Genomic DNA, 24,254 nt, shown 5'->3' with positions numbered 1-24,254 from the left:
CCATCGGAATCCAGGCGCAGAGCTCGCGGCGTCTGTCCTGCCATGGAAACACCCAAGTTAGCATTCGATTTCCATGGCAACAGCCCGGAAGCGTGTGGTTACCTTAGCAACATCGACGGGGATTGGTCAGGTCCTGTTTGCCTCCCGTCGCTGCTGAATTAAGGCTAAAAAGTTTCGCTAGTGATTTTTTTTTCCGCGTCTGGAACGTCTATATACTATCTTCAGTAAATAGACTACTGCATAATTATTAGTACTTTCTCGTTCCGACTTTTAGCACAACTTCACTGACATGTTGCAACAGGTTGGTGCTTTGTTTGCCTTTAAAGTCAAGCAAAGCAGGTCAAGCTAAAGTTATAATGCTAGCAATCAAACCAAGCCGCTAACGTTACTGGGTAACTTTGCTGTTAAGCTGGGTCAGTAGTGCCATGACGTCTCCACCGGATCAAGGTGTACACTCAGACAGACTGGAGGCCGTGATTCAGGTTGGTATCATTAATATCATTTTATATTTAGTTTTTTTTTATTATGTTTCATTTGTCAGTATTTTTCATTCTTCAGGATTTTGATTGTATGTCACACTAGAAAGCACAGGTGTAAATGATGACATTATTGATGGCTGATCAATTTGATATGTAGCTACTAGTTCCTTACTTAACGTCTAAATACTCTAATATCAATGAAATATTTAGACGGAATTATTGGTAACTATTAAAATTAATGCTCAGCTTGGTTTTACTAAGCCAATTAAGGTTGTAACTGTGTTGTTGTAAAACTAAAAGCTAACACTTGCACCAGCTACAATCATGAAATTCTACTACAATGGAATCGCAAGAATACAATTCAAAAATATAGTATAAAGTATTGTGTATATATGTAATTATTACCATTACTTTTACTTAATTATGCTACAGTTTGTAGATTAACTGCAAACATTATTTTTCACAATAAAATGTAGTATTAACACGTGATTGTATGGTACTGTAGAAGTTGGAAGAATCTCTACTACACTCTAATGACAGCTTAGGCGAGAAGAATGTGCCACATCAGGGTGATGGACAGGAGCCCACACATATGCCTGTCTCCACCCACATCCGCCAGATCATCACACGCAATCTTTCTGAGCATCAAGCGGGTACGAAAGAAATCTCTATTTCAAAGACACATCCCATTTTATATGTATCCAGTCATGACAATAAATCTGGCCTGCTGAAGAGCTATCGCCATCATTTTATGTCTTTTGATAAGATACATTTGTGTGCATAATCTGCTGTTTCTTATTCAGGTGAGGCCAGTGAAATCAAGGAGGACATATCCCTAAGCGGACCAGTGTCGCCAAGTGACATGGACCATGAGCAGCTGCTAGTCAAACACCCCAACTTCACAGAGATGCTAAAGGTGACACAGGGCAACAATACAGTACTTTCAATACAATCTTTGGGACATCTTTCACATTTCTAGCTTTCATGGCACCGTTATTATACTCACACAGTGGGAAGGTAAGAAAAATTACAATATCATCACAAACCATCTGCATCATTATTTACTCATTCTTAACATTCCACTTAGGGATCATTAGTTTTAAGAAGAAAAATGCTGCCGTTTTCCATCATGACCACTAGAAACCCTTTAGGTAATATTTTCAAATATGTTGTACAGAAAATGTTTTCCATACTAGCTGTAACTGAGACCACATTGGCCTAAGTTATGTTTTAATGCCAGATGTTAATGCAGCTGGAGTGGTGGAGTATGTATTACTGTACCATAGATATTTGTAGATCAAATCAAGAAGATCAGCTACACAGAAGACTGTAAAAGCCTGCAAATGTTTGAAATGGAATATGGGCATAAAACACAGTTAGTTTAGCATAAAAAAAGCCTTTCAAAGCTGAACAAACAAACAGAAGTGGTTAAAATATTTACAGATCCTCTTGGCATGGTAACATATTTTACATCATACATTTTCTTATACATTGTGTGTGTGTGTGTGTGTGTGTGTGTGTGTGTGTGTGTGTGTGTGTGTGTGTGTGTACATCTGGATGCATTTGCTTGTGTATATGTGTTTGCAAATGTAAATAAGAAAGGGGACCATTTCATGAAGGGTTTCCTTGTTGTCTGTTAAGGCAGACTCATACCTCCTTTGCTCATGAGGACTGGCGTCTCCCGAATGGTTGTCTCTCCATATAGTAGCTGCTGTTTTAAGGGAAAATTGTGAAGGTCAACGGCCTCCTCCCTTGAGATGGTCAAAGAAAAAGCTCATTTTTCATAGTGCACAAAGCAGCCATTTGTGATAACACTGCACTCATTCTGCTGCTTAAATCTAATGATCTTCCACTGCCTGCCTTACTCTCAGAGCTTGTTTTAAAAACCAAGGTTATAAATATACCTTAATTAGTTTGGCAAATATATATATATATATATAGCACAGATTATTTATTTTGTTACTATTTTTAGATGTGCAAAAATGCACTAAACATAAAAAACATAAACATGTGTTGCTAATATTTTATACTTTCGCAACTACTGTGTGTGTAAGTCAAGGGCTAAATAATGAAATGGCAATATTAGCAATGAGTTTTGTTAAGAGAGCGATTATCTTTAATAAAGTACCTCTGAGTGAAACTGAATATTTTATCTGGTAGTTAGAAGTAAGTTTAGTAAAAGATAGTGTATTTTTTAAGAATTAAATAATTTAATTATATATTTCACTAAAATCTGCTTTCGTAAAGCTGACCTGTGCAAGAAAAACCTTTAGTTCACCATTTGTCCTAGTTGTCCTTAGCTTGACCTTAGTTTCCTGCAATATTTAGATAAAGTATTGTAATTGAAATTTAACTTTTTTGCACATTGCTCAAGAATAGGAGTACAAGGCCAGCTGCAGTGCACTTGCCCTTAAGCAATTTCTTGTTGTAAGTGTTACTGAAAACCTCTTAAGATGTACAGTAATAGTCACCAGTTAATGGCTATAGGTACTTAGTCCATTGACTGTATACTTTTTACTCCAGTTTGTCAAGTATGCGTGTTATAGTAATTCCATCATATTTACTGTAAGGTAAGACAGTGGAACATATTTCCAATAATGCTAAGTATTCCTTTGAAGTGCCTTGGCTTCATCTTTGAAAAAAGATGCCCCCCTTTTGACATGAATTCTGCCGAGCTGATACTAAGGATGTTATGATGCCAAACAGCTTTTTCTGTTTTCTGTTGTTTATAGTGTCAGAATGTCAACTGAAGCCAGTCCGCCACAGAATGTGTAACAGCTGACAAACATACAAAATCTCCCCATTTTTCCAGGAGTCTTTTTGACCTTGCTGTTAATGTAGAGCTGGTGAAGTCACACCTGGCCTTTCAGAGACACAGAAAGTTTCTTTCTGTGCTTCTGTTAAGTCATTGGGTGTGATCTCTGGTGACCCTCCGGCGCACCTGAACCAGGATAAACTTTGACCTACTTAGTCAGTTGGATAGACTTCAGCATTTGTAGAGTATCTTGTGCTGAATTTTGAACCTTCTGTGTTGCTTTTGGAAACTTGCCAGTGTGCATTTTCTCAAACATAGACATCCATACCCTGCCATACTCCTTGACGTTTAGTGACTGACTTCACAATATTGCAGAGTGGAATAAAGATAAACTCCTACTGAAATGATTTCTGACACCAAAGGCCATTACCAATGGCCTCTGAAATCCTGAATTCCCTGGGAAGGAACATAGGAACCTTGTCAAACATTGTTGGAGCAGATACAGTCTTTTACAGAGATTGTGTTACTGTCCCCTTTTACTGTACCTTACTACCCTCGTCTGTTTCCAGTTTGTTCGTTCTGCTGGCACAAACCCACTAATTAAAAAAAAGACTCCCTCGTTCCACTATAATGAAATTGTAAAAATTAATAGCCTTTCCTACAGAAAACATGCAGCAAAGCCCACTGCAGTGCAGATATTTGATGAAAGTATTCCATTAAACCTTTTCAACAACTGACATTAGGACGCTCACGTTACCTGACTTTAAAGTTAAATATTAAGCTCACTTTTCAGTTTCTTTTCCCATGTCAAGAGCATTTAATCAAATGAGAAATCTTGAACTGACTGAATGTTTGTGTGTAGGTCTTGTGTGGGCGTTGTCCTTGCTGGGGGCGTTTGTTTTAAGTGCTGTGAGGCCAGGCCCATGCTTTTTAGCTACAGCGTGTATTATTAGCTAGGCAGCATTTACACACATCACTTGTATCCCCAGTACGCCATCCTAGCAGCTGTCCCCATTACCAAAACGTTTACTCCATGGCAACACATGGAGTGCGTTACCATGTTACATCAGCTCCCCCTCCTCACTTCCATTCTCCTTGTTTGTTATCCCACGTTGTGTAATTACGGTCAGCGATGATACATAAACAGCTTTCACAATCAGCTGGGGTGGTTTCATGTAGTCAGCGCTCGGGGGTAACGTGAGGGGAAGGGGGGATATGTTGTTGAAGTAGGATAGTAAGTTTCTTGGGCAGCTTGGGGGCGATGGACATCCGCTCCAGCTGTGTTTAGGAATCTGACAGATAGTGCACTCCATTAATTCCCTTTATTAAGCCTCTGGGTCCAGGCCAAGCCAGGGAAAACGATTGCAGCTGTAACCCTTCACATGCTGGCTGGATTTTGCACTCATGGCCAGATGTTGCCCTGGCTGAAAGATAGAAAGAAGAGAGTGAGGATTTGGACTTGTACAGTAGTTGGATATGTCTTCAAATGCATTACTTTACAGGTATATATGTGTAGCTCCACAGGGGGTTGACAATACTGCTACTGTACTACTGTAGGAGAGGAAAGGAACTAGTCAAAATGTCAAAGCATAGAAGGTTTTAGAACATTTCACAAACCCCTTTCAAAGATTAGATAAAATACCAAGTTATTGGATCTCCAAATGTTTTGACATTGGGTCAGTGAGAGAATCATAATCATAACTTAGTAAGTGAAATGGATTGGATTCTGATCTACCACATGAGCAAGGCAGCATGGTTTGGCCCAAACACCAAAGCCTTCACAAGGGCCTTGAAAATGATTCTCTTGTTGCTTGTTGGCAGATGAATCAAAGCAAGATTATCCCTTGATGTTGTTTGAAATATTTATCAAAAGAGACAATACAAGGAGTGGCACAAATCATAAATATCAAGAAATATAAAAAGCTAATGCAAAGCACATTTTAAGAGGCTGCGAAATCTTTTACTTTGAAAACATCAGCAGGGCTCAAGGAGAAAGAAGAAACATAGCAACCTTATGGAGGCATAAAACATATCATGACAAAAACAGTTTTTGTATAAAATGCATCTTCAACTTTATTGTAATATGACAGTATGACCTCAACGATTTGGGCTTCACTGGCATTGGGCCCAAGGTGCCACAGGACGTGTTGTGATTTTAGGCATAACATAGACCACACATGGGACCCCCAATAAGCCCAGCAAGTCTCTGAATCAGATTTCAGGTTTACTTGTTTCTTTCGTTTGTGTTTTCAAGGACAATTGTGTCAATGGTTGCTGTGAAATAAGGGAGTAAATGGTGGAACAGCAGAGGTTAGTGAAGGTGGGGGTCTTTCCCAACAGACTTTTTATGGAGCACTCTTGGGAGCTTTCAGCATGGCTAATCCAGAGCAGCTCCTGACCTGCTTTAAACTGACCTGGGGAAACATAGTAAAAAAAGCATTGTTGCTTCCATGCATGGAACTTTTATTATTGGCAAATATGTGGCTATACTATATTCTGTATTCTGTAAATTGACCGTTTTGTTTCACTTAATAAAATCTCTTTTGAGGTTTGAGATTTCATATGTGTTGAGGACTTTCACTGGTGTAATACTGTTTATACAGAACTACACATTTCTACTGTTGTAACTGTGCCAAGTTTGGGACCGCATTAGAGCCCCCCAATAAGGTTCTAAACATAGATTAAACATATGTTTGATAATAAACCTTGCGTGTCATGGCTATGATTTCAAGGTGTATTTATAAAGTACTGGCTTGTTAGTAAGTCAGTGTTATTGCTATTGTTGTGCCAAAATATGCATAATCACTAATACTCCACAGACAGCTGTTTCCAGGAGTCACTTTAAACACAGCTGCTGCAGTTCTGTGTGTTTCAGATACCACGCCCATGTTGTTGCTCTCTTCTCAGTCCCTAAAGCTGTCACCTCAACAACTGGCAGCAAAAGAAGGTTTTGTGCTTTCCAGGTCCTCAGAGTAAAACATTAAACGTGCGCAGCCAAGTGCATGATGGCTGTATGTAGTTTGTAGTATAAAATTCTGAAAAGGGTATTTTAAATGTGTTAATAATGGTGGCAAAGTGGTTGGGTCCAGCGTTCAACAGTGGGACTATTGTCTTGGCTCTCTTGGAGCCTGCTGGAGAGATTAAGCACTCAGCGAAGAGATGAGGTACAGAGGAGAGGAGGGAGGGAGCGGGTCTCTCGGTTGATTTGATGGTGGTTTGGAGTGTGTTGCAGGGGAGGGGGCACCCTCTGGAAGCACGCAGCGTGTTGTAGTGCTCTTAGGCCATGTGGTTTGTATTAGTGAGGACAGGGTGTCTGGCACCAGGATACAGAATGGGTGGTGCAGGGAGTTTAGGTTGTTTGAGGTTGAGGGGTTACAGGACATTTGAGTCATTTGGACTTCAGATATAGAGAAGTCATAAGATTCCGTAATGAGAAAGACCAAAATATTGGTCGTTTTTTGTCTTTGGTGCAGGAATATACATTATACAGTAAACATGTAACATTTACACATTCAATGAACTAACATACACTATGTAGGTAAAGCATAGCAGGCCTTCATCTTAGCCTAGCCACTGTTTATGCATCCATTTTACCTTATAAATGCTGTGGGTCCTCAGATTTCTCAAGATAAATTCCTTCCTATCCTATCCAGCTTGATCAGATACTGACGCTACAGTCGACAAGTGACTCGGACCAGGACAGTGGATCACCAGAAGTTCTGCAACTGGAGAGTAAAGAGCGAGTTTACAGACAAAAACTGCAGGTCTACCAAGAGGCCCAACAGAGACAGGCCCAAATTGTTCAGAAGCTGCAGTTCAAGGTGAATCTAAACTCATAAATGTTGAAAAAAAAATTGTTTTTTTTGTTGCTTTACTTGATCTTCTGCTGTATATTTTACATCAGGTTCTTCAGTATAAGAAAAGGTGTGGGGAACTAGAAGATCAGTTACTGGAGAAATCATCAGAGTCTGAGAAGATGAGATTGATGGTACAGTATGTCTAAAACTGTAGCATCACCCTAAAAAGCAGAAATAGATATAAATACTTAAGAATACATTACTCCAATTTTTTACAAGCGTCCCCACACAGTGTGGATCATCAGATTTCCACTGTGGTGTTACTTACGTGTATTTGGCAACTCCTACTGTACATTACTGTTGCTACTATACAGTACTGTACAGTGTTGTATTATGCCAACTCAACCTGATTTGATTAGGTTTTTTGCTTTATGTTTCATGCTGTACTTTCTTTACTGTTTTGTGCTATGCTGTTGTGAGACAGAATTTCCCCACTGTGTGACTATTAAAGGCTTTCTTATTCTTATACTGAATGTTAGAAGGGAGCCAGTAATGCTGATGAGCATATGTTCAGCTGCAGGTCCACCTGGACTCAGCCCAGCGTCAGCAGCAGACAGAGCATGATCTTAGTGTGACTATACAGAAAAAGGCTGACCAGCTGGAAGAGGAGCAGAGGAGGTGAGTAATGGCCATCCAGCAGAGCATCGGCAGGAAATTTGCAGCAGCAGGGTGTTGCTATTTGGATGCAGATGCAGCCATAAATTCAAGGTTAAGCCTGTTACATATTTGCTACTGTTTCTTCTTTCTGTTTGAGAGGGAGAAATCAAGTTTAAACATTTCTAGGCCTCAATGTGTCATGCTTTGCTAAAGCAGATTGTGGGTTGAGAATCAGGATGATGTATACTGTAGTTAATACTTAGTTTTGATTTCAGTTAAATTTGGGTTGACATGTAAAAAATGTTGCACATGTTCACCTACAGTAGTTTGTGTAGCAAAGGTTAGTGTTTTGACGCTGCAGTGGGCTCCAAGGAGGCTGACAGCCATGACATGACAGCCAAGTGTGGCTTTAAGTGTTGTAAGGCTTGTCATTTTCCAGGTGTGCCAACCTCCGGCAGGTGAATTCTATGCTACGGGAACACCTGGAACAGGCAGGCACTGTCAACCAGGTGTTAACAGAGAGCCTGTGGAAGGCTCGAGAAGATGCTGAGTTGTGCGATACCCGTCTGCGCAGAGAGCAAGAGGTAAGAAAAAAATACAAATATGAAGTATTTGAGTCAGAAAGTCAACAGGGAAAGCTCAAGTTTATTCTTTTTTGCACAGAGCTTGTGCAATTAAAGCCCTGTTGAGTTCACATGGGGCAGGAATTCCATTCATAGCCAGTTTCATCAATTCATTCTCATTCCCTGCTCACTTTAGTGCTATGATTTTTGAGTTGTTGTTTCCTGTGAAAACATTCCAACTGCTGAGGGAGAGGAAAATTTTGTGCAAACAATCTGGTGTTCATGCTGTAAATGGGCTACATCTGTTAATTCAGGGAAATCCAGTTGTTTGTATATATGCCAGTGTGAGTCCAGGAGTTTGAGTATTGCATCTGTTTGGTATAACAATAAAATGTGAGGTGCCATCATTTGCCATAAGCCATTGTTACCACCCCCCACCCCCCAATCTTTGTTTTCCTTGTCTCCTTCTTTCTGCAGACATGTGCCTCCCGGTTAAGTCGTGAACAACTTTGTGTCAGAGCGCTGTGGCGCCAGGCCACCTCCCTGCGGAGCGCTTTTACACAGCTAAGGACTTTCACTGACAGGTGAGCGTGGCATGCTGCCAGAATTCCTTCAGCAACACAGGATTTCACAGGAAGAACCCCCACTTCTCTTGTGTTTCACACTCAGCTGCAACCACAACCCACTTCTCTTAGTGTAGGATCAAAGTAGAACAGGTCAACTGGGTCACATGTCCCCCTGCTTATTGTTTCCTCACTAGGAGGACCAATGTCTTATGGTGTCTATGCTCACTGCTAAAGTCATCCATCAGAACAAAGCTTGGGGCATTAAAGTCATGAATTCTATCATGTTTAACCACTATGAGCACTATTGAAGAGTAACTTGCTCTAGTAATGATGGTAAGTACTGTTTTTAAGTTAGAATAAACTCACTCACTCAATTGTACAACTAGATGTCTACAGTAGGTGAAAACAACATTTCGTGTTTTCATTCCACTTCAGTTCCTTTATATGACATAACTTTAATGCATGTGAATCTTTTCAACAGGAGTCTGTCTGATATGCGTGGGGAGTGTGTCACTGCCATTCAGCAGCTGCAGGTTGCCAGTATAAACTTAGAGGCCAGAGTAACACAGGCGAGCATCCCTAGTGGCGTGGAAATATCAGCTCTGGAGAGGCAGCTGAAGGACAAGCTGAAAGAGGCCATGCAGCTTCAGGGACAATGGAATGCAGAGAAAGTTGCCCTAAACTCTAGGTAAAGTAATATTCAGAGCTGCCTTTCTGTTTGGGCCGTCAGTCATAAGATTTGCTTTCTTTCTTCTGACCACAAGCTAATGTTTTACTAAATTACTAAATTTGTGACAGCTGCTCTAGTGCAGATTAAAGAGATTCTAGTTTTTAGTACCATCTTTTAGTACCAAAAGACTACTGGGATGTCAGTAGCTTTGCCTTCTAGATCAAAGCTAGTGGTCTTGGAGAGGAAGCGTGCAATACTGTACATGCCAGTGTTGCATATTCAGTATTTTAGACAACTTGTGTGATTTTGGTTTCTGTCCATTTCTTTACATGTTGGTGCATCAAGAATTGTGGAACTGACTGATACTGTAAAGCACCTTCGGAGCCAGAACAGTGAGAAGGATGCCAGCCTCCACACCATGCAGTTTAGTCTGGACCGGATGGTGGGACCCTGGGAGTGGGGGGGTTGGCAGACAGATAGTTGGTTAAAGGGTGCTATATTGGCTGTATTCTCAAGCTTAGATTAGGTCTAACACTTCCATGTCTGCAGTCTGGGGAATGTCAGGCTACATGCACTCCTTATCTGACGTTACGTGGTTTCCTGCTCAGGAGACAAGGAGAACAGAGGACAGAGCAGACATGGAGGTCCTTCATACAGAGATTCAATCCCTGAAAAAGATTTTATATGAAGTTCATCAGGTCAGAACTAAACATAAGAGTTAATTAAATGCAGTTAGTGCAGTGTTTTATAGCAAATAATATGACATTTTTTTCTGCTCTAATCTACAGTTGGTTGCTGAAGGTGGTGATAGTGGTGGTTCTGAAAGTGTATTGTTTTCATCTCCCGGCTGGTCTGCCCTCAAAAACACCACCCTGATGACTGTGCAGAGTGCTCTATCTAAGCACCAGAAAGAAGTACAGGTCAGGCAAAATTTGGCGAGCCACACATTTAGCGGTTCAGTATTCTTCCACTGTGATGATGTTCACTTTATTATTTTAATATTTGTATTGTTCGCTTACATAAACACCACAGGACCTACATGGATCTCTTGGTGCTGCCCTGGAGCAAGTGGACACACTTCGCAATCACGTACAGAAGAAGGACGCTGAGAGGAGAGAGATGGAGCAGAAAATCCAAGAATTAAAGAGGGAAAGTGAAAATGCTAAAACAGCTTTAGAGAATAGCCTCAGAGACAGCAATAGATATCGCTCCTCGGTGGAGCTAATCTCCAGGTACATCCTCATCATTATTATACTGTTACACACCACCAATTATTTAATTGATCATCTGTGCTCATCATCCCTGTCATAGACATGGTTAGTGTGTTGTTGATAGGGTCATATATTAATGATTTTGTATTGTATTTTTATATTAATAATCATTGTGCACTGTATTTGTAACTCTCATGATCACAGTGAAAAGAGCAGCACTGAGAAGCTGCTTTCAGGGCTACAGCAGGAGGTGGACTCCCAGCACGCTGAGCTGGAGGTACTGCGTGGCTCATCATTGGAGTTTCAGAGAGAGCGGGACCTCCTGAGGCAGCAAAGGGAGGATCTAGAGATGCAGCTGGCACGCCAGCGCACAGAGGTCCAGAGAGGGTATAGTATAAGCATGAAAGAATGACCATTACACAATGCACATCTCACCCATGATTGTTTGTTTAGAGTTCAGATCAATAACACATGTCCTTCTCCAGCCAGGAATAGACGTTGCATTACTACTTGCTTGAAAAAACATACAATACAACAGGTTTTCTCCGTATATACTGTAGTTATCTATGCTACACAACCTACATTTGTGTGACACCATTGTTAGGGAGTCATGTACTATGTTGAATATTTCATGTTTCAGTGAGAGGAGTCTGGAGGAGCTTGAAGAGAAGCACTCTGATTTGCGCAGGGAACTTGTAGCAGTGAAAGAGGAGCTGAGTCACATCTCCCTGCAAAAGGAGGTGTTGGAAGATGATAAGGCCAGCCTTGCTGTGGCTTTCAGCAAGGTAGCCTCTTGCGTTGTGTTGTGTACTGTCTGCACAACTGATATTTTCCTTAGAAATCTAATTTAATATTTAAATTGCACTCATCAGCTGGAATCCCAGAATGCTGCACAGGAAATAGCCCTCACTAAATTGCAGAATCAAGAGGCTGCCCTAAAGGATTCTTTGGCAAAGATGGCTGCTCTGAGTGAAGGCTTAGCTAAAGACAAGGTGGAACTCAATCGTATTCTGCTACAGGTATACTGCAAATAGCTGCCCTGTCACACTGATATAAGGCAGAGTTAGAAGAAACAGACATTATATATTCTTGCTTCCTTTCCAGACAGAGCGTCAGAAAGCAGAGCTTGGGGAACTTAAACGGGATGCTGAAGTAGAGCGGGCAGCAGCCAGGGAGGAAAAGGCCCGGGTGCAGCAGGATATGATGAATCTCCTTGCTGAGAAACAAGCCCTGGATGGCTCCTACAACCTCTTGCAAAATCTCTACCAAAGGGCAGAAGCAGAGCTGGGCCTCATGAAGAAGGAGAATGCTCAGGTCCTTGAGCAACAAACTCAGGTCAGGAACCCCTGTCAGGTCACAGTCATCTGCCTCCATGCTTGCAGTTCCCACCACCTGGACGAGTAGCTGTTATTAATAGCTTTCATCAAGTTCATGAAGCTTGTTGTTACATTACAATGTATTGGAGATACTGGACACATCTGCCATATTTTTTTCTTTCAAAGGGGATGTGGAGGCCCCATTCTTTATTTTATGAGTAACTTGGGACATAACAAGCAAGGAATCTTCATGAACAAAAGTGAGCTTGAAAAGATAAATAGATACACGTATAATATCCAGTAGGGGTTTGGTGAAAGAGACAATAAATTAACACCTAAAGTATTCCTCTCCATCCCTTGGTTCTCTCCCTGTTTTCTCCACTAAAGAATGAAAGGAATTCTTTTCTGTTTTATTATCTGTTCTGAATATGAAACTCGGATATCCATGTTGACCTCAGAGAACATAACAAATATAAACAATTTAACAAAATTCCATCCAAACATTTATTTTTTATACTGTTGGCATAATGCTCTCTCTAATATTTGCTCGAGGACAGGTTGAAAGACATGATGTGGAAACATTTAGGTATTTTATGTTTTAAATTTAAATAGATTTTATTATACACTGTGTGATGATGGTGACAGTCACTGAACCAAAGGGCAAAGTAGATTAACACGAGACCAAGGATCTGTAACCTACAGTGGCAGCAATAGTAAAACTAACTTACCAATAATACAGTGTTTGTACTATATGTTTTTTTTCTTTTGTAATTATTAATTACCAGTGGTGTTGTTCTATAGCGGTTTAGATGATGAAATCATATTCTGGTAGGGATGGTGAAGTCTTGTTTTTAGTGACTCCTGTATTATCTTGATCAGTTCAGGGAATTTACAAAAAAGATAATTCTTTTTGTAAATTCTCCACATTAGTACATTTAATACATTAATTCAATGGGTTGCTCGTGAAATGAACTTTTGCCCAGTTTATTATTTTTGTTGTTAAATATAGGCTCTGTGGTTATAGTGATTTAGGAGATGATGGGAAAATGGCTCTGTTGTTCCTATACACTGTCATAATTCACCTAACATTTGTGTAATTTATGCTTCATAAATCCAAAAACAAGGGCTTAGAGACTCTATTATCTGTGCACCAAATGTAGCTAAAATTAAGATGTGGGATGGTGGTTTGGGTCCAACACATACATACTGTACACACTGTATTCTTAAACATACAGTAATATACTGTACCTTTAGAGGGTTTTTCATTGTTATACTCTTGGTCAAGATGTGTCAATCAATATATATTATATATTTCAATGATATACAGTACAGTGTTCATTATGGCTGCTGTGAGGTTAAATAGATTGCTCTATGACATTTATTTATTTGTGTATGTCTTGGTCTCCAGGTCAACAGGCAAATGCAAAAAGTGTCAGAGGAACTGTGTGCGTGCATGGAAGAGCTTGAGACACAGACCACAGCCCTAAAGAGAGCTACCCATGACAGAGAGGAGCTGGCCAAAGACAAGACTGCAATGGACGTCAAACTGAACTCTGCTGATCGAAAGGCCTGTGGTCTCATGCAGGAGCTGGTTGCACTTAGGTCTGAGTGTGTTTGTGTACAGTATGCGTGTGACCTTACAAATATTTTGGACTGATTTCAGAATCAAACCAGTTTTACCATTTTTTCTCTGCTGCTTTTGTTAGCCAGGGTCATTTGGGTTTGTTTCACACATGCATTCGTTACTGTACAGTATAGTTGCCATATGGTTGGGTTGGTTGTCCTCAAGTACAGTAATTGTGACTTTTTAAGCAAATTCAACTGTGAAGCACAGCACGTTTCATGTAACAGGAGTCTTTAAGTAACATGGTTTTATTTGGAAACTATTCTCATGATGGATCATTGGATTTTATTACCTTCTACACCTTTAGGTTCAAAGGTCTTTTTTTCAGTGCTTTTAACGCTGTGTTCCAGAGCAGAGAAGGAGTCCCTTGAGACCACTCTGTTTGAGAGCCAGCAGCTTGCCTCGTCTCTGGAGGCCAAGTGCACCAGGTTGGAGGGGGAGAGGCACAGTTTGCTCCTGGCTAACGAGGCCTTGACGCGTGAGTAGCCCCCTCCCTCAGAGACCCCACTGTCCTCCATGCCAAACCCCCTGGCCATGAAACCTTTCCAACAGCCCACTAAGGATCCATATTTCAGCTGTTAGCTCTGCAACAGCTGTGCTACAGGATTACCGGAGCTGCTTTCTCAGCTGATCCGAGTCCCACCATTCAAATACATATACATATGAATTGGATAAGTGGTGTTAAGCTAGCACGTTCCAGTTAAAGGCATGGGTTATTATTCTCTAAGGATAAATATACTTTTAAATACGTGCTGATCCTGGGTCAAGCTCCACGTGTAATAAGTGTGTCTACTGAAATAGGGGATAAAGGGGTATGTTTGTCTATCCAGGTGATGCGGCTCGAATGCGTACAGATACTGAATATCAGTTTGCACAAGCTGCAGAGGAGAGAAGTAAGTTGGAGGAGAAGGTGGCTCAGGTAGAGAGGAAGGCCTTTCTGACCCTGAACAAGAAAGAGCACATTCACAGAGATGAGCTAGAAGCTGAACGTAGAAAAAAGGTACAGTATGATTGTACATGGTTATGGTTAGTGTCATATCAAATGTGATACTCTGCTTTAGCTTTGTCTAAAGTAATTGTATGTGTGTGCTTGTCGGTAGGAGAAACAGTGTGAAGAGCTGAGGGTCCTGCAAAAACGTGCCGAGGAGCAGCTACTTAGACAATATGAGGAGCTGCGTGAACACAGCCAGAAGGAGCTGCGGCAGGTGCAAGAGGAGTTGAGTCGGCTGCAGCAGGACTGCAACCAAAGTCTTCTGCGTGCTGAAAATGAAAAGCAGCAGGTGTGTGGTCCTTATACTGTAGGGTTTTTGCTTATTTTTAGAATGTTTAGTGTTACAAAGCCCGTTTCCAAAAGTATTGGGTCTATATCAACATAAAATGTAGATCTAAGTTGGATGCCTGCAAAACATGAGCCTTGTTGTGAGCTTGTATGTCTGTGATCAGGCTTTGTCACAGAAAGAGGCAGAGAAGGTTGCCCTCACAGAGAAGCTAGTCGCCCTGCAGCAGGACCTGGCAACAGTGGAAATGAGGCTTGAGCACATGCAGAGGGAGGCACTTACAAAACAAGAGCAGGATAAGGTAAAATATGACAGGGACATTTTAATGCTGGTTACTTGTCATATAAATGTAACTCAACTAATTGAGTATGTGTCTGCGATTCAGGATGTTATCGCTGTCCTTCAGCTTGAGCTGCAAAACTTGGAAACTCGATTTGAACAGTCTCTGAACTCCCATGAGGATGACAAAAATAGTCTAAATGAGCAGCTAAGTGAGTTGGCCCACCAGAAAGAACAGACACAGCAGGAGGTGAGAACCGTGAAAGAATCCTACCTATTCATGGCCACTATGATGTAGTGTTTAATAATGCATGTTGTAAGAGCGGTTCCTATAAAATAAAAGCAAAGTTTTATGAAAGTTGGGACAAAAACAAAAACATGCGATAAAATTCAACAAAGTGTGTTGTACTATTAGTAAATTACAAATGTGTTTGCTTCAATAGGATCTGCTTCTAGCATGCAGGGTTTCCTTTCAGTACCTGTATGAGCAATTTACCACAGAACTGTTGACATTGGATGATGTCACTCATCTTTACTGCCATTCGGGGCATCTGTAGGACCAAATCCTGCATTGAGTTGTTGTGTCCTCCATTTTCTGTGTATTTTTTCTCATGTCCACTACAGAAACATTCATTGTCCTTAATATAAACACAAAAGTGCAATTAGACTATAATTCTGGCCCAGTGACAGACCTCTCTGAGCCAAATGAGAGTCGTAAATCTCAAGCCTTGGGTTGTTTGAGGTCAGGATTCCAGGCACGATGGCTGGGTGTTTTAGTGAAATAACAACTTCACGGTCACCTCGTTAAGATGTAACTTTCAGAGTGGTATGGGCCTCACCGTGTCTTGATTTAAAAGCCTGGTTTCTCTGGAAAAATTGGATGGTTTATCTGTGTGGGGCTTCTTGATTCCCATAAAATAGCAAAAATGAGGATTATCTTGTCTTCGCTCTGTCTTCCTAGTGTTGTCAGACTATGGTGAATGAGGTTGTGTGCAGCCAGAGCTGAACTGTTTGAGGTTTGGATAGAAATGCCAAATACCATATATCAATTCAGGTTTTAACGACAATGTCATATTTGGCTGCCACCCCAGCACATTTCCTTGTTTCATTATTTTCACTAATCCCATCTGAGGATACCTATGTCAGACGATCAAAAAAAAAAGTGTGTCATAGAGTTAAAGCGCAAAAAGGGAGAGAACCAGGGAAGAGAGGGAGAACCAGCAGGGGTAGGATATGGTCCCTGGTACCATAATATGAAATCAAAGTCTGAGTTGGCCCCTTGTGTAAATAAGCCAGTGGGGGAGTGTTTATTTTCTCCCTTGCAGCAGCGAGAGACTGGCTCCACTGGGACTACAGGTCCCCCTCTCCAATCCACATAACATAACACTACTGCCCTCATATTCTCTGCCCTTCTCCTCCACTCCCCCACCCAAAAAATCAGATAAAATAAAGTATAATTGGCCAGATCAGCACTCGCTTGTTTTTTCTCACTTTAGAGTTTATGAGAAAGAACCATCTTGTGTGGCCTCTGAACATAACAGTCCTCCCCCTCATCCTGGTCCTCATCCTCCCTCTTCCCCTTCCCACCCTCCCTGCCACCTCATGGGGGTCTGTTGTTTTTCATGGGGATCTCTGTGGATTTCATACACTGTGTGCTGCTGTGAGGAGATGGGGGAGAGACAGCACCTGGCTATGGGCCCAACTGGCCCTCATCCATGCGCTGATAACCTCTGTCCTCCCTATTTCTCTTGCTTCACACAGCATGTTGCCATAAAACAGAATATAGGTCATACAGTACAGTCTCTGTGCTTGTAGTCCTCTACATGCTTTATTACAATAAAGCTTGATTTTTTTTACAATATGCAAAATATTATGCAAACATTTTTTGCATTTTACAAACACAAAACATTTTAAAGCACTCAATGAAAAACAAAAATATTCAGCAGATCCAAAGGTCAGTAAATTTGCTGAAAAGCATTGTACTTCACAAATTCTCAGTCAACAAATCCCAGAAGAACTGTTTAATCTTTGGGAACAGTTATTTCAGTCCAATGTCCAATTTTCTCAGTAAGTATTCTAATCCAAAATCCAGAAAATGTAAACATCAGAACTCAGAGGTCTAAAGAGGGTCAGGAAGAGTCAGAGGTCTAGGTGGAACTAGGTAGTCAACAGGACATGGAGAGAAAAGAGCTTATATGGTGAGTTTAAACGTTAAATCCAGCAGAGCTGATTAGGAGGGAAGCAAATTAGCTGGGAGAAGTCATAAAGACATACATGTATAACTAATAGTAAATATTATTACAGTAATATAATAATAATAATGAATAATAATGTTTATCTGAAAAAACAAGACTATTTATCATAACATTACTTAGATTTGCTCCCACTGACTTAATATGCTGCCTTTTATTCTTCCCAATCTGGACATGCAGTTGGAAGGCCTTCGTCAGCAGCTGCAGGTAAAAGAGGATGAACTTATTAAAGGGTGCAAAGAGCTAATTGAAGCTCACAGAGAGCTCCAGGAATGTGCTCAAGAAAGAGACAAGCAGCGAAAAGAAGCCTTGGACCTGAGAAGGGTTTTGGGTGATGTGACCAGAGAGAAAGAGGCCATTCAAGTTTCTAATGAGGAACTCAGGAGTTTAATCAAGAGAGCAGAGAGTGACAATAGCAGGTACAACTTTTGCATAGATTGCTAGAAATTCCGTTACTGTAGATTCACGATGGAATTTGATGTTAAATCTGAACTTATCTTGACCAGCTTGAGACGAGCAGTGGAGGAGAGGGAGCAGAAAGTGTCTGTCCTAGAACAATGTCGGAGCTCAACGCATCAAGAAGCCACCACTCTACGCAGCAGTATGAGAGAGCTGGAGAGGGCTCGTCTGCAGGCACGCAGAGAGCTACAGGAGCTGCGCCGACAGGTGAAAGATGATTACTGCTTTCGATCTCATGTACTGTACATGAAACAATGCCTTCATATGTTTTTATTAAAATAAACAGGTAAAGATCCTTGAAGAAGAGAACAGTCGGCAGAAAAGAGAGATGCTGGAGCTGCAGGCTCGGGTTTGTCGGGAGGAGCAGAAAGAGGAGGACGCACGCAGTGAGGCTTTCAGTCTGAAGCAGAAGGTGTTGGAGTTAGAGGCTGGAAGACAGGCTGTGCTGAATGAGGTAGAGGGCGAATGGGGATTAAATTCTAGTGGAAACATTTTACTCCTGCATACATGTTTGAAAAGTACCTGTCATACAGTAATCGTGCAGAAACAGAGGACATGACCGTAACACCAAAGCATTATAACCTCAATGCTGAATTGTTTTATAAATATGACAGCAAGTTAAAAATCAACATTAATTCAAGCTCAAACCTGAAATATTTTCATTTAGACTAAGGCCAGCAGTGCCTGAACTGGCTTTCTTATTGTGATTCCAAATCCAAACAAGCTAAATTATAATTTAAGATGAAAATTAAAGGAATTGAAGGAATTAATTGAGGACGTGTGTGACTTTTAATCACATATTCTGCTGTGTGTAACAAAACAATTTCTCTCGTGACTCTGTGATTGTGCAGGTTGAAGGGCTGCAGCATCGTTTGGTGGAACTGAAATCCGCTGAGCAAAAGAGCCGAGAGCTGCTACAACAAAGTGAAGCTTCCAGGCAGCAAAGTGAGCAGAGGCTCAGAGAATCCTCTGCTCAGTTTGAGAAGGCCTTAGAGGAGGCAAGAGCCCAGGTCAGAGAACTCTCCGCCGAGGCTAGTCTTGCAGACAACAAGGCCCAGACCCTGGAAGAAAAACTGACCTCGGGTGATGCAAAACAGAAAGAGTTGGAGCTCAAGTTAGAATCGTTGTATTCTGCTTTGTGTCGCACTGTTGGCGTCAGTGGGTTACGCAGACGATCTCCCACGCTCTGGAAAAGTCACCTAGAAATTAAAGGCATGGTCATAGAATTATTATCTTACTGAGCTTTTCATTTCACTAAACAGGCAATGTTTAGTATGTGTAGTATGATAGACAGATCTGTGTTTCCCTTGTCTCATGAAGATGGAGAGCTTGATGTGGAGTCAGTGCAAACAGCCCTTCAGGAACTCCTGCAGGAACTCATGGAGGCTCAAAAAGACAGGGTATTTTTAAATTTGATTATTGAATATAGACTCAAAACCTAAAATCTGCAGATATTTATTGGCAGTACGGTTTTTGCTTTTCAGGCTAACCTAAACATTTGTATAAATGAGTGCGTTAAATATTAGATGTCTGCATATTCTGCACTTGTCTTTGCATCAGGAAGACGCCAAGGCTCAGATTGTCAGTCTAAGTCAGCAGGTAACAGAGCTCCAAGACAACCAAGATAAATCAGCCTCCCAGCTACTGCAACTGCAGAAATCCTTGAAGCAATCACAACAAGGTAAGAAAATGACTGGAACCTCTAAACATGTGGAATGAATTGTGTTTTGGCAAACAGCAGTCTAACATGTTTTACAGGACAAAAAGATATGACAGAAAGGTTGCAGGAAGCGCATAGATCCCTCTCCCTCCAGGAAGAAGTGTCCCACCGTGCAGACAGAGAAAAGAGAAGCCTTGAGGACGAAGTAGGTCAACTTAGGACTAGTCTACAAGCTGCTCAGGCAGAGTCCAAGGCACTACAGGTAGGTACAGTAATAGCCACAGACATAAATATTACCTAAAACAGTGCTCAACTTTTGTGCTCAACAAATTATATAATTCTGTGACAACCCTTCTACAGGATAAATTAAAGCTCCTGCAGGGTGTAGAATTCCGTGCAAATGCAGACAAACAGAAGCTCAAAGAGTCTTTAGAAGCGGCAGAGAGTAGAGTAAACTCTTTGGAGCTCTGCCAACGTACCCTTGAAGGTGAGCTCCAGCGGGCCCAGCTCAGGATAGCAGAGCTGGATGCAGAGGCAGGGGCACTGCAGGCGAGATTGTCAGAGATGAGGAAGAAGATGGGAGAAAACGAGGACCGGTGCTCAGCACTGAAGGTCAGTGAGGAAAGGCTGACCACAGCGCTGGCTCGAGCTGAGCAACACGAGAGCCAGCTGAGGGAGCAGCTCCACAAACTGACAAACACGCTAGGTGACACCAGGGCCAACACGGGAGCCTTACAGCAGCAGATAACACAGCTGCAGAGGGCTCTGACTGCCAGCGAGCAGGACCGGAGGCTGCTGCAGGTACAGTTTATCACCTAATTACATGCAGTAATCTACAGTACATTTGTGTTACATAAATTAAGTCATGTCTGTTGAGTTTTCTCTGTTACCTTTTCTCTGTTTGAATGAATCAGTGTACTGTAGCTACGTCACCTTCTCAGCTTCACACTGAGCATTTTTTTATTTATATTTGCCTCTGTGGTTTTCCTGAGGGCCCTCAAAGACTGAGCAATAAAATACTCGGGCAAGCTCATTAATTTTCTCAGAAGAGCTTTCCAGCCTCGGCATTTTAGGCAAACAAAAACATGACATACAGTACTTGGTATAAATCTCACGGTTTACTCTTACGCTGTAAGCTCACTGGAGTAAAATGCAAGAGAAAAATTATAGCTGTCAACTACAACAAGCGTATTTTCAAAGTTGTTTTTTTTTAAGTTGTAAAACAGTACAGTAAAAGTGTAAGGTCAATGTATTTGCTAAATAATGCTTTGATGAAAGTGTGAGTCTCTTTGAGTTGTGTATGTTAATGTGTGTTCCATAGGAACGTCTTGATAAGACCCGGGACACCCTTTCAGAGAGTAAGAGGTTGAACCACACACTTACAGAACAAACCCAAAGCCTCCAACGAGCCCAAGAAGATTCAGAACTTCAGAATTCCGAGCTGGAGAAACATAACAGGGCACTGAAAGAGGTGAGTCACACTTAGCCTAAATTCTAAAGGAAGGTAGGAAGTTATTGAGGTAAGGTATCGTGTCCCAGAGTCTGAAGCAGCGTCAGGAGGCTGAAGTGCACGCCCAGGAGAGCACCCAGCAGATCCAGAGAGAGAGGGATGAACTCCATGAGAAGGTCGCCGGTCTCAAGACGACTCTCCAAAAACTGCAAAGAGAAAGAGCAGAGATGGAGAAGGTGCTAACACGCCTTGGTAAAGACAGATCAGCACTTAGGAAGACATTGGAGAAGGTGAGCTACAGTTCACATCTGCGTTACAGCTCAGATTTACAATAGCAATGACAATAACAACGATTATATAGTGTATGTGGGGCACAGAACAGGAGTAAACTGTTCATCTGGAGCGAAGTAGAAGAGAACACAGGAAGTGGGTTTGTCAAAAGTGTACAGTCTCATTTAAAACTAAATTTAACAAAACGTTTTCAAATGTTACACCTAAAATCTTACAGTATTGACCTCCCCCTGCATTTAGTCAGTCTGTGGTGCTGAACAAGAAGTAAGACCTGAAAAATACGAGGAAGCCAAACCACAAATCGCTTTAAATACAATTAAAATAATTTGAAAGTCATTTCAATAACTGCTGGAAGCCCTTGTTTGAAATGAGGCCAGAACTGAAGTAATATGTTTAGTGTAGGTCAGAAGCCTTGCTGCATCATTTAGAAGACATGCAGTTCCCAAAACCGTAAGACATTAAATGGGTGCTTAAATTAAACAAGACAGGAAAGATGTTTCCTTTGCCAAATATCTATTTTTGTCACACATACAAAATGGTCAAAAGGTGATGGAAACTTTAAGGTGGACTGCTCTGTGCAGGGCTTCTACTGTTTGCAGCTCCACAAGCAGAGAACAGTCATGGTCAAGTGGTCATAGCACTGTGTCCCACCCTTGTGCTGTCGTCAGGTAGAGATGGAGAAGCTGAGGGTGGAGGACGGGGCAGTGTCTGCAGCCAGAGAAAAGGAGCAGCTGAGACAGATAATCCACCGTCTGGAGCAGGAGCTGAAAGAACGGCAGGATGAGCTACAGACTCTGCAGGTGAGAGAGTATGGAGGTGTGGAAACGGCAGAAATAATTGGATTGTTTTACACGCATAACGCACTACAGTATCTGAACATGTCGTTACTCTCGCTGTTCAAAGGGTATAAGATTTTAATAACTAAAAACACTCAAATATAGAAGACTATCAAATAACAAGACACAAAGATTTTGCTTCAATTTTTTTTTTATTTTTTACCAAAACTGTATGACTATGTTTTAGCCAGTTAACTCAGATCAGGACCTAGTCCATGGTCTCAACCTCTGTAAGGCCAGTATCAGTAAACTCTGTGCTGTCTTGTCTATTCAGCTCAGCTACTCTTTTGTGAACTCTACTTTTAAAATGACATGCCCTGTCTTTAGGCTCAGATCTCCCAGTTGGAGCATTCACATGCACAGCACCTCCTGGAGGTCACGGCCCGTCATCACCAGGAGCTGGACCTGGAGACGGATCGTTTGAGGGACAGTCAGCTCCTAGCAGAGCAGGCCTTGGAGACCAGGGAGAAGGCGCATCGCCAGAGAGTGAAATGTTTGGAGGAACAGGTACTTTAAGTTTTCTGTTTTCAGTGAATCATTTTTTTATGTACATTACGCCAATACTACAGTATTATTCAGTTTTTTCCCTTTTGGTTTAAATAGGTGCTGACTCTTAAAGAGCAATTGGACCGCGAAACAAGAAGACGGCACAACTATTTCAATCAGATGCTCCAACCTGGCGTGTAGGCGGAGATCCTGCAGTGGAGTATGTCGCACCTCAGGCTCGCTCATTCGCCGCCCGTCTGGAAGCTCGCCAGACGCGTTACATTACAAGCTACGTCCACGAGCAGACGTAAACATGCTCCCCAGGCGCTTGTTCCCACCCATGCATGTGCACGTCGGATTACTTTAATCTGTAGGAAAACTCAGCAACAACAAACAATGCGTGTTTTGTTTATGAGTGGACTGAATGTGCCAAATTGTTTTAAGGATTTCCTCCGGCCTGCTGCAGTTGAAGTCCAGGCTGTATTTTGCTTTGTCATTTTTATAGGAAGCAACGTGATTTCCCCATCTGGCTCTTTACAATTATTCATAAACTAATTTGTCTTAGTGATCATGTATCAGTGTATCATAATCACAATTTGTTAATAATTGTTTGCAGATTCTAAGTGATTTTCATGGTACTGTGACAGTATTTCAGCTTGTTGTAGAGCTTCTATAGTGGAACCCATTCACTTTGTGATGTCTTGTATTTGATTCAATCACTATTAGTGTGTGGAAACACTGCGGTTGTTTTTAATAAAGCAGGGTGTATCAGAGCACGGTTACACAAGTTTGTTGATGAAGATGTTGAGATGTGATCAATGACGTTTATTCTGCTAGCCACAAGACCTTGTTATGGAAAAAGCTCAGTGAACAATGTGAAGGACAGCACTGCCCCGTTATGGCATGTGGCTTCGAGCCTTCTGTTCGCACCATTAAAAGCCTTTGTGGGTTTGGTGTTGCGGGTGAGAGAACGACTCCCGCTCTTTGTTGCCAGTGTTTTCATATCGGACTCCAAGTGCGCAGTGATCATCATGGCTAGAAAGCTTCGCTGGCTTCTTCAGTAATTCCCCACAACCTTAAGATCTTGAGCTAATATGTGGTCTTCCATTCCCTGATTAACCACAAATATGTTGTTTTTCCATGTTCTGTGTCCTCACCCACATATGCATGTGCTGCTTCTACATATGTTAAAAGCAAGTAAGTATTTCCTGCTCTTTCTTTCATTCCAGCTCTAACTCGGTTCATATTTTCTGCCCCATTTCTACAACAGTGTGACAGCCTGCTCTTCTCGCCGTTTAACTTTTCATGCCTTGGTAGCTGTAGGTAGTGAGAGCTTCACTGAAAGAGGAAAATCTTGTCAGAGTTTCTTTAAAGCAGTCCTTTGATTATCATAGATCCACCCCGTGGTTATCCAGTTACCAGCCTCTTCTCAGCTATTGGCTAGAACCAGCTAAATATGCAAGGTAGTGATTCCCTGTGGGGGGGTGGGGCCAAAACTGAAAGAACTCCTTTGGCAGGCAGAATAGAGCTTTTATTGAGGATATTTCTAAGCTGACCATCAGGGACCAAATCGCTGGATTGTTTAAAAAAAAAAAAAACAACATCTCAGCTGAATCACGCTGCTCC

General features: G+C 41.6%; 1 protein-coding gene across 2 annotated transcripts; it reads left to right on the top strand.

Moving 5' to 3' along the window:
- Nucleotides 1–91: 91 nt before the first annotated feature.
- crocc2 (ciliary rootlet coiled-coil, rootletin family member 2) lies at nt 92–24,229 on the top strand. Of its 2 annotated transcripts, XM_029147675.3 has the most exons (36): nt 95–482; nt 985–1,132; nt 1,283–1,395; nt 6,888–7,055; nt 7,139–7,222; nt 7,606–7,709; nt 8,128–8,272; nt 8,729–8,835; nt 9,299–9,505; nt 9,833–9,929; nt 10,096–10,185; nt 10,276–10,407; nt 10,520–10,719; nt 10,903–11,085; nt 11,339–11,483; nt 11,571–11,717; nt 11,803–12,033; nt 13,423–13,616; nt 13,989–14,116; nt 14,469–14,638; nt 14,739–14,918; nt 15,082–15,216; nt 15,301–15,444; nt 17,627–17,865; nt 17,953–18,112; nt 18,192–18,359; nt 18,757–19,117; nt 19,226–19,305; nt 19,466–19,586; nt 19,664–19,827; nt 19,926–20,366; nt 20,887–21,036; nt 21,105–21,305; nt 21,975–22,106; nt 22,470–22,649; nt 22,746–24,229. In XM_029147675.3, the coding sequence occupies exons 1-36, from the start codon at nt 426–428 to the stop codon at nt 22,827–22,829; spliced, it is 5,790 nt and encodes a 1,929-aa protein (XP_029003508.1). In that variant the 5' UTR covers nt 95–425; the 3' UTR covers nt 22,830–24,229. The 2 variants fall into 2 exon arrangements, with proteins under 2 accessions (XP_055363638.1, XP_029003508.1); XM_055507663.1 differs by lacking the exons at nt 22,470–22,649; nt 22,746–24,229 and having other exon boundaries at nt 92–482; nt 21,888–22,006.
- Nucleotides 24,230–24,254: the final 25 nt, after the last annotated feature.

Source organism: Betta splendens, chromosome 4, assembly GCF_900634795.4.
Source record: "Betta splendens chromosome 4, fBetSpl5.4, whole genome shotgun sequence".
Taxonomy (NCBI): Eukaryota; Metazoa; Chordata; class Actinopteri; order Anabantiformes; family Osphronemidae; genus Betta; species Betta splendens.
Note: the sequence above shows the minus strand (reverse complement) of the source record. Positions and strands in the feature narration are given on the sequence as shown.

Bases quoted from the DNA above. Each gene is read 5' to 3' on its own strand.
- crocc2 (XM_029147675.3), top strand. From the start codon at position 426: ATGACGTCTCCACCGGATCAAGGTGTACACTCAGACAGACTGGAGGCC. The intron at 9,930-10,095 runs GTGGGACCCTGG...TTTCCTGCTCAG, and splicing joins AGTTTAGTCTGGACCGGATG to GAGACAAGGAGAACAGAGGA. The intron at 14,919-15,081 runs GTGTGTGGTCCT...GTCTGTGATCAG, and splicing joins CTGAAAATGAAAAGCAGCAG to GCTTTGTCACAGAAAGAGGC.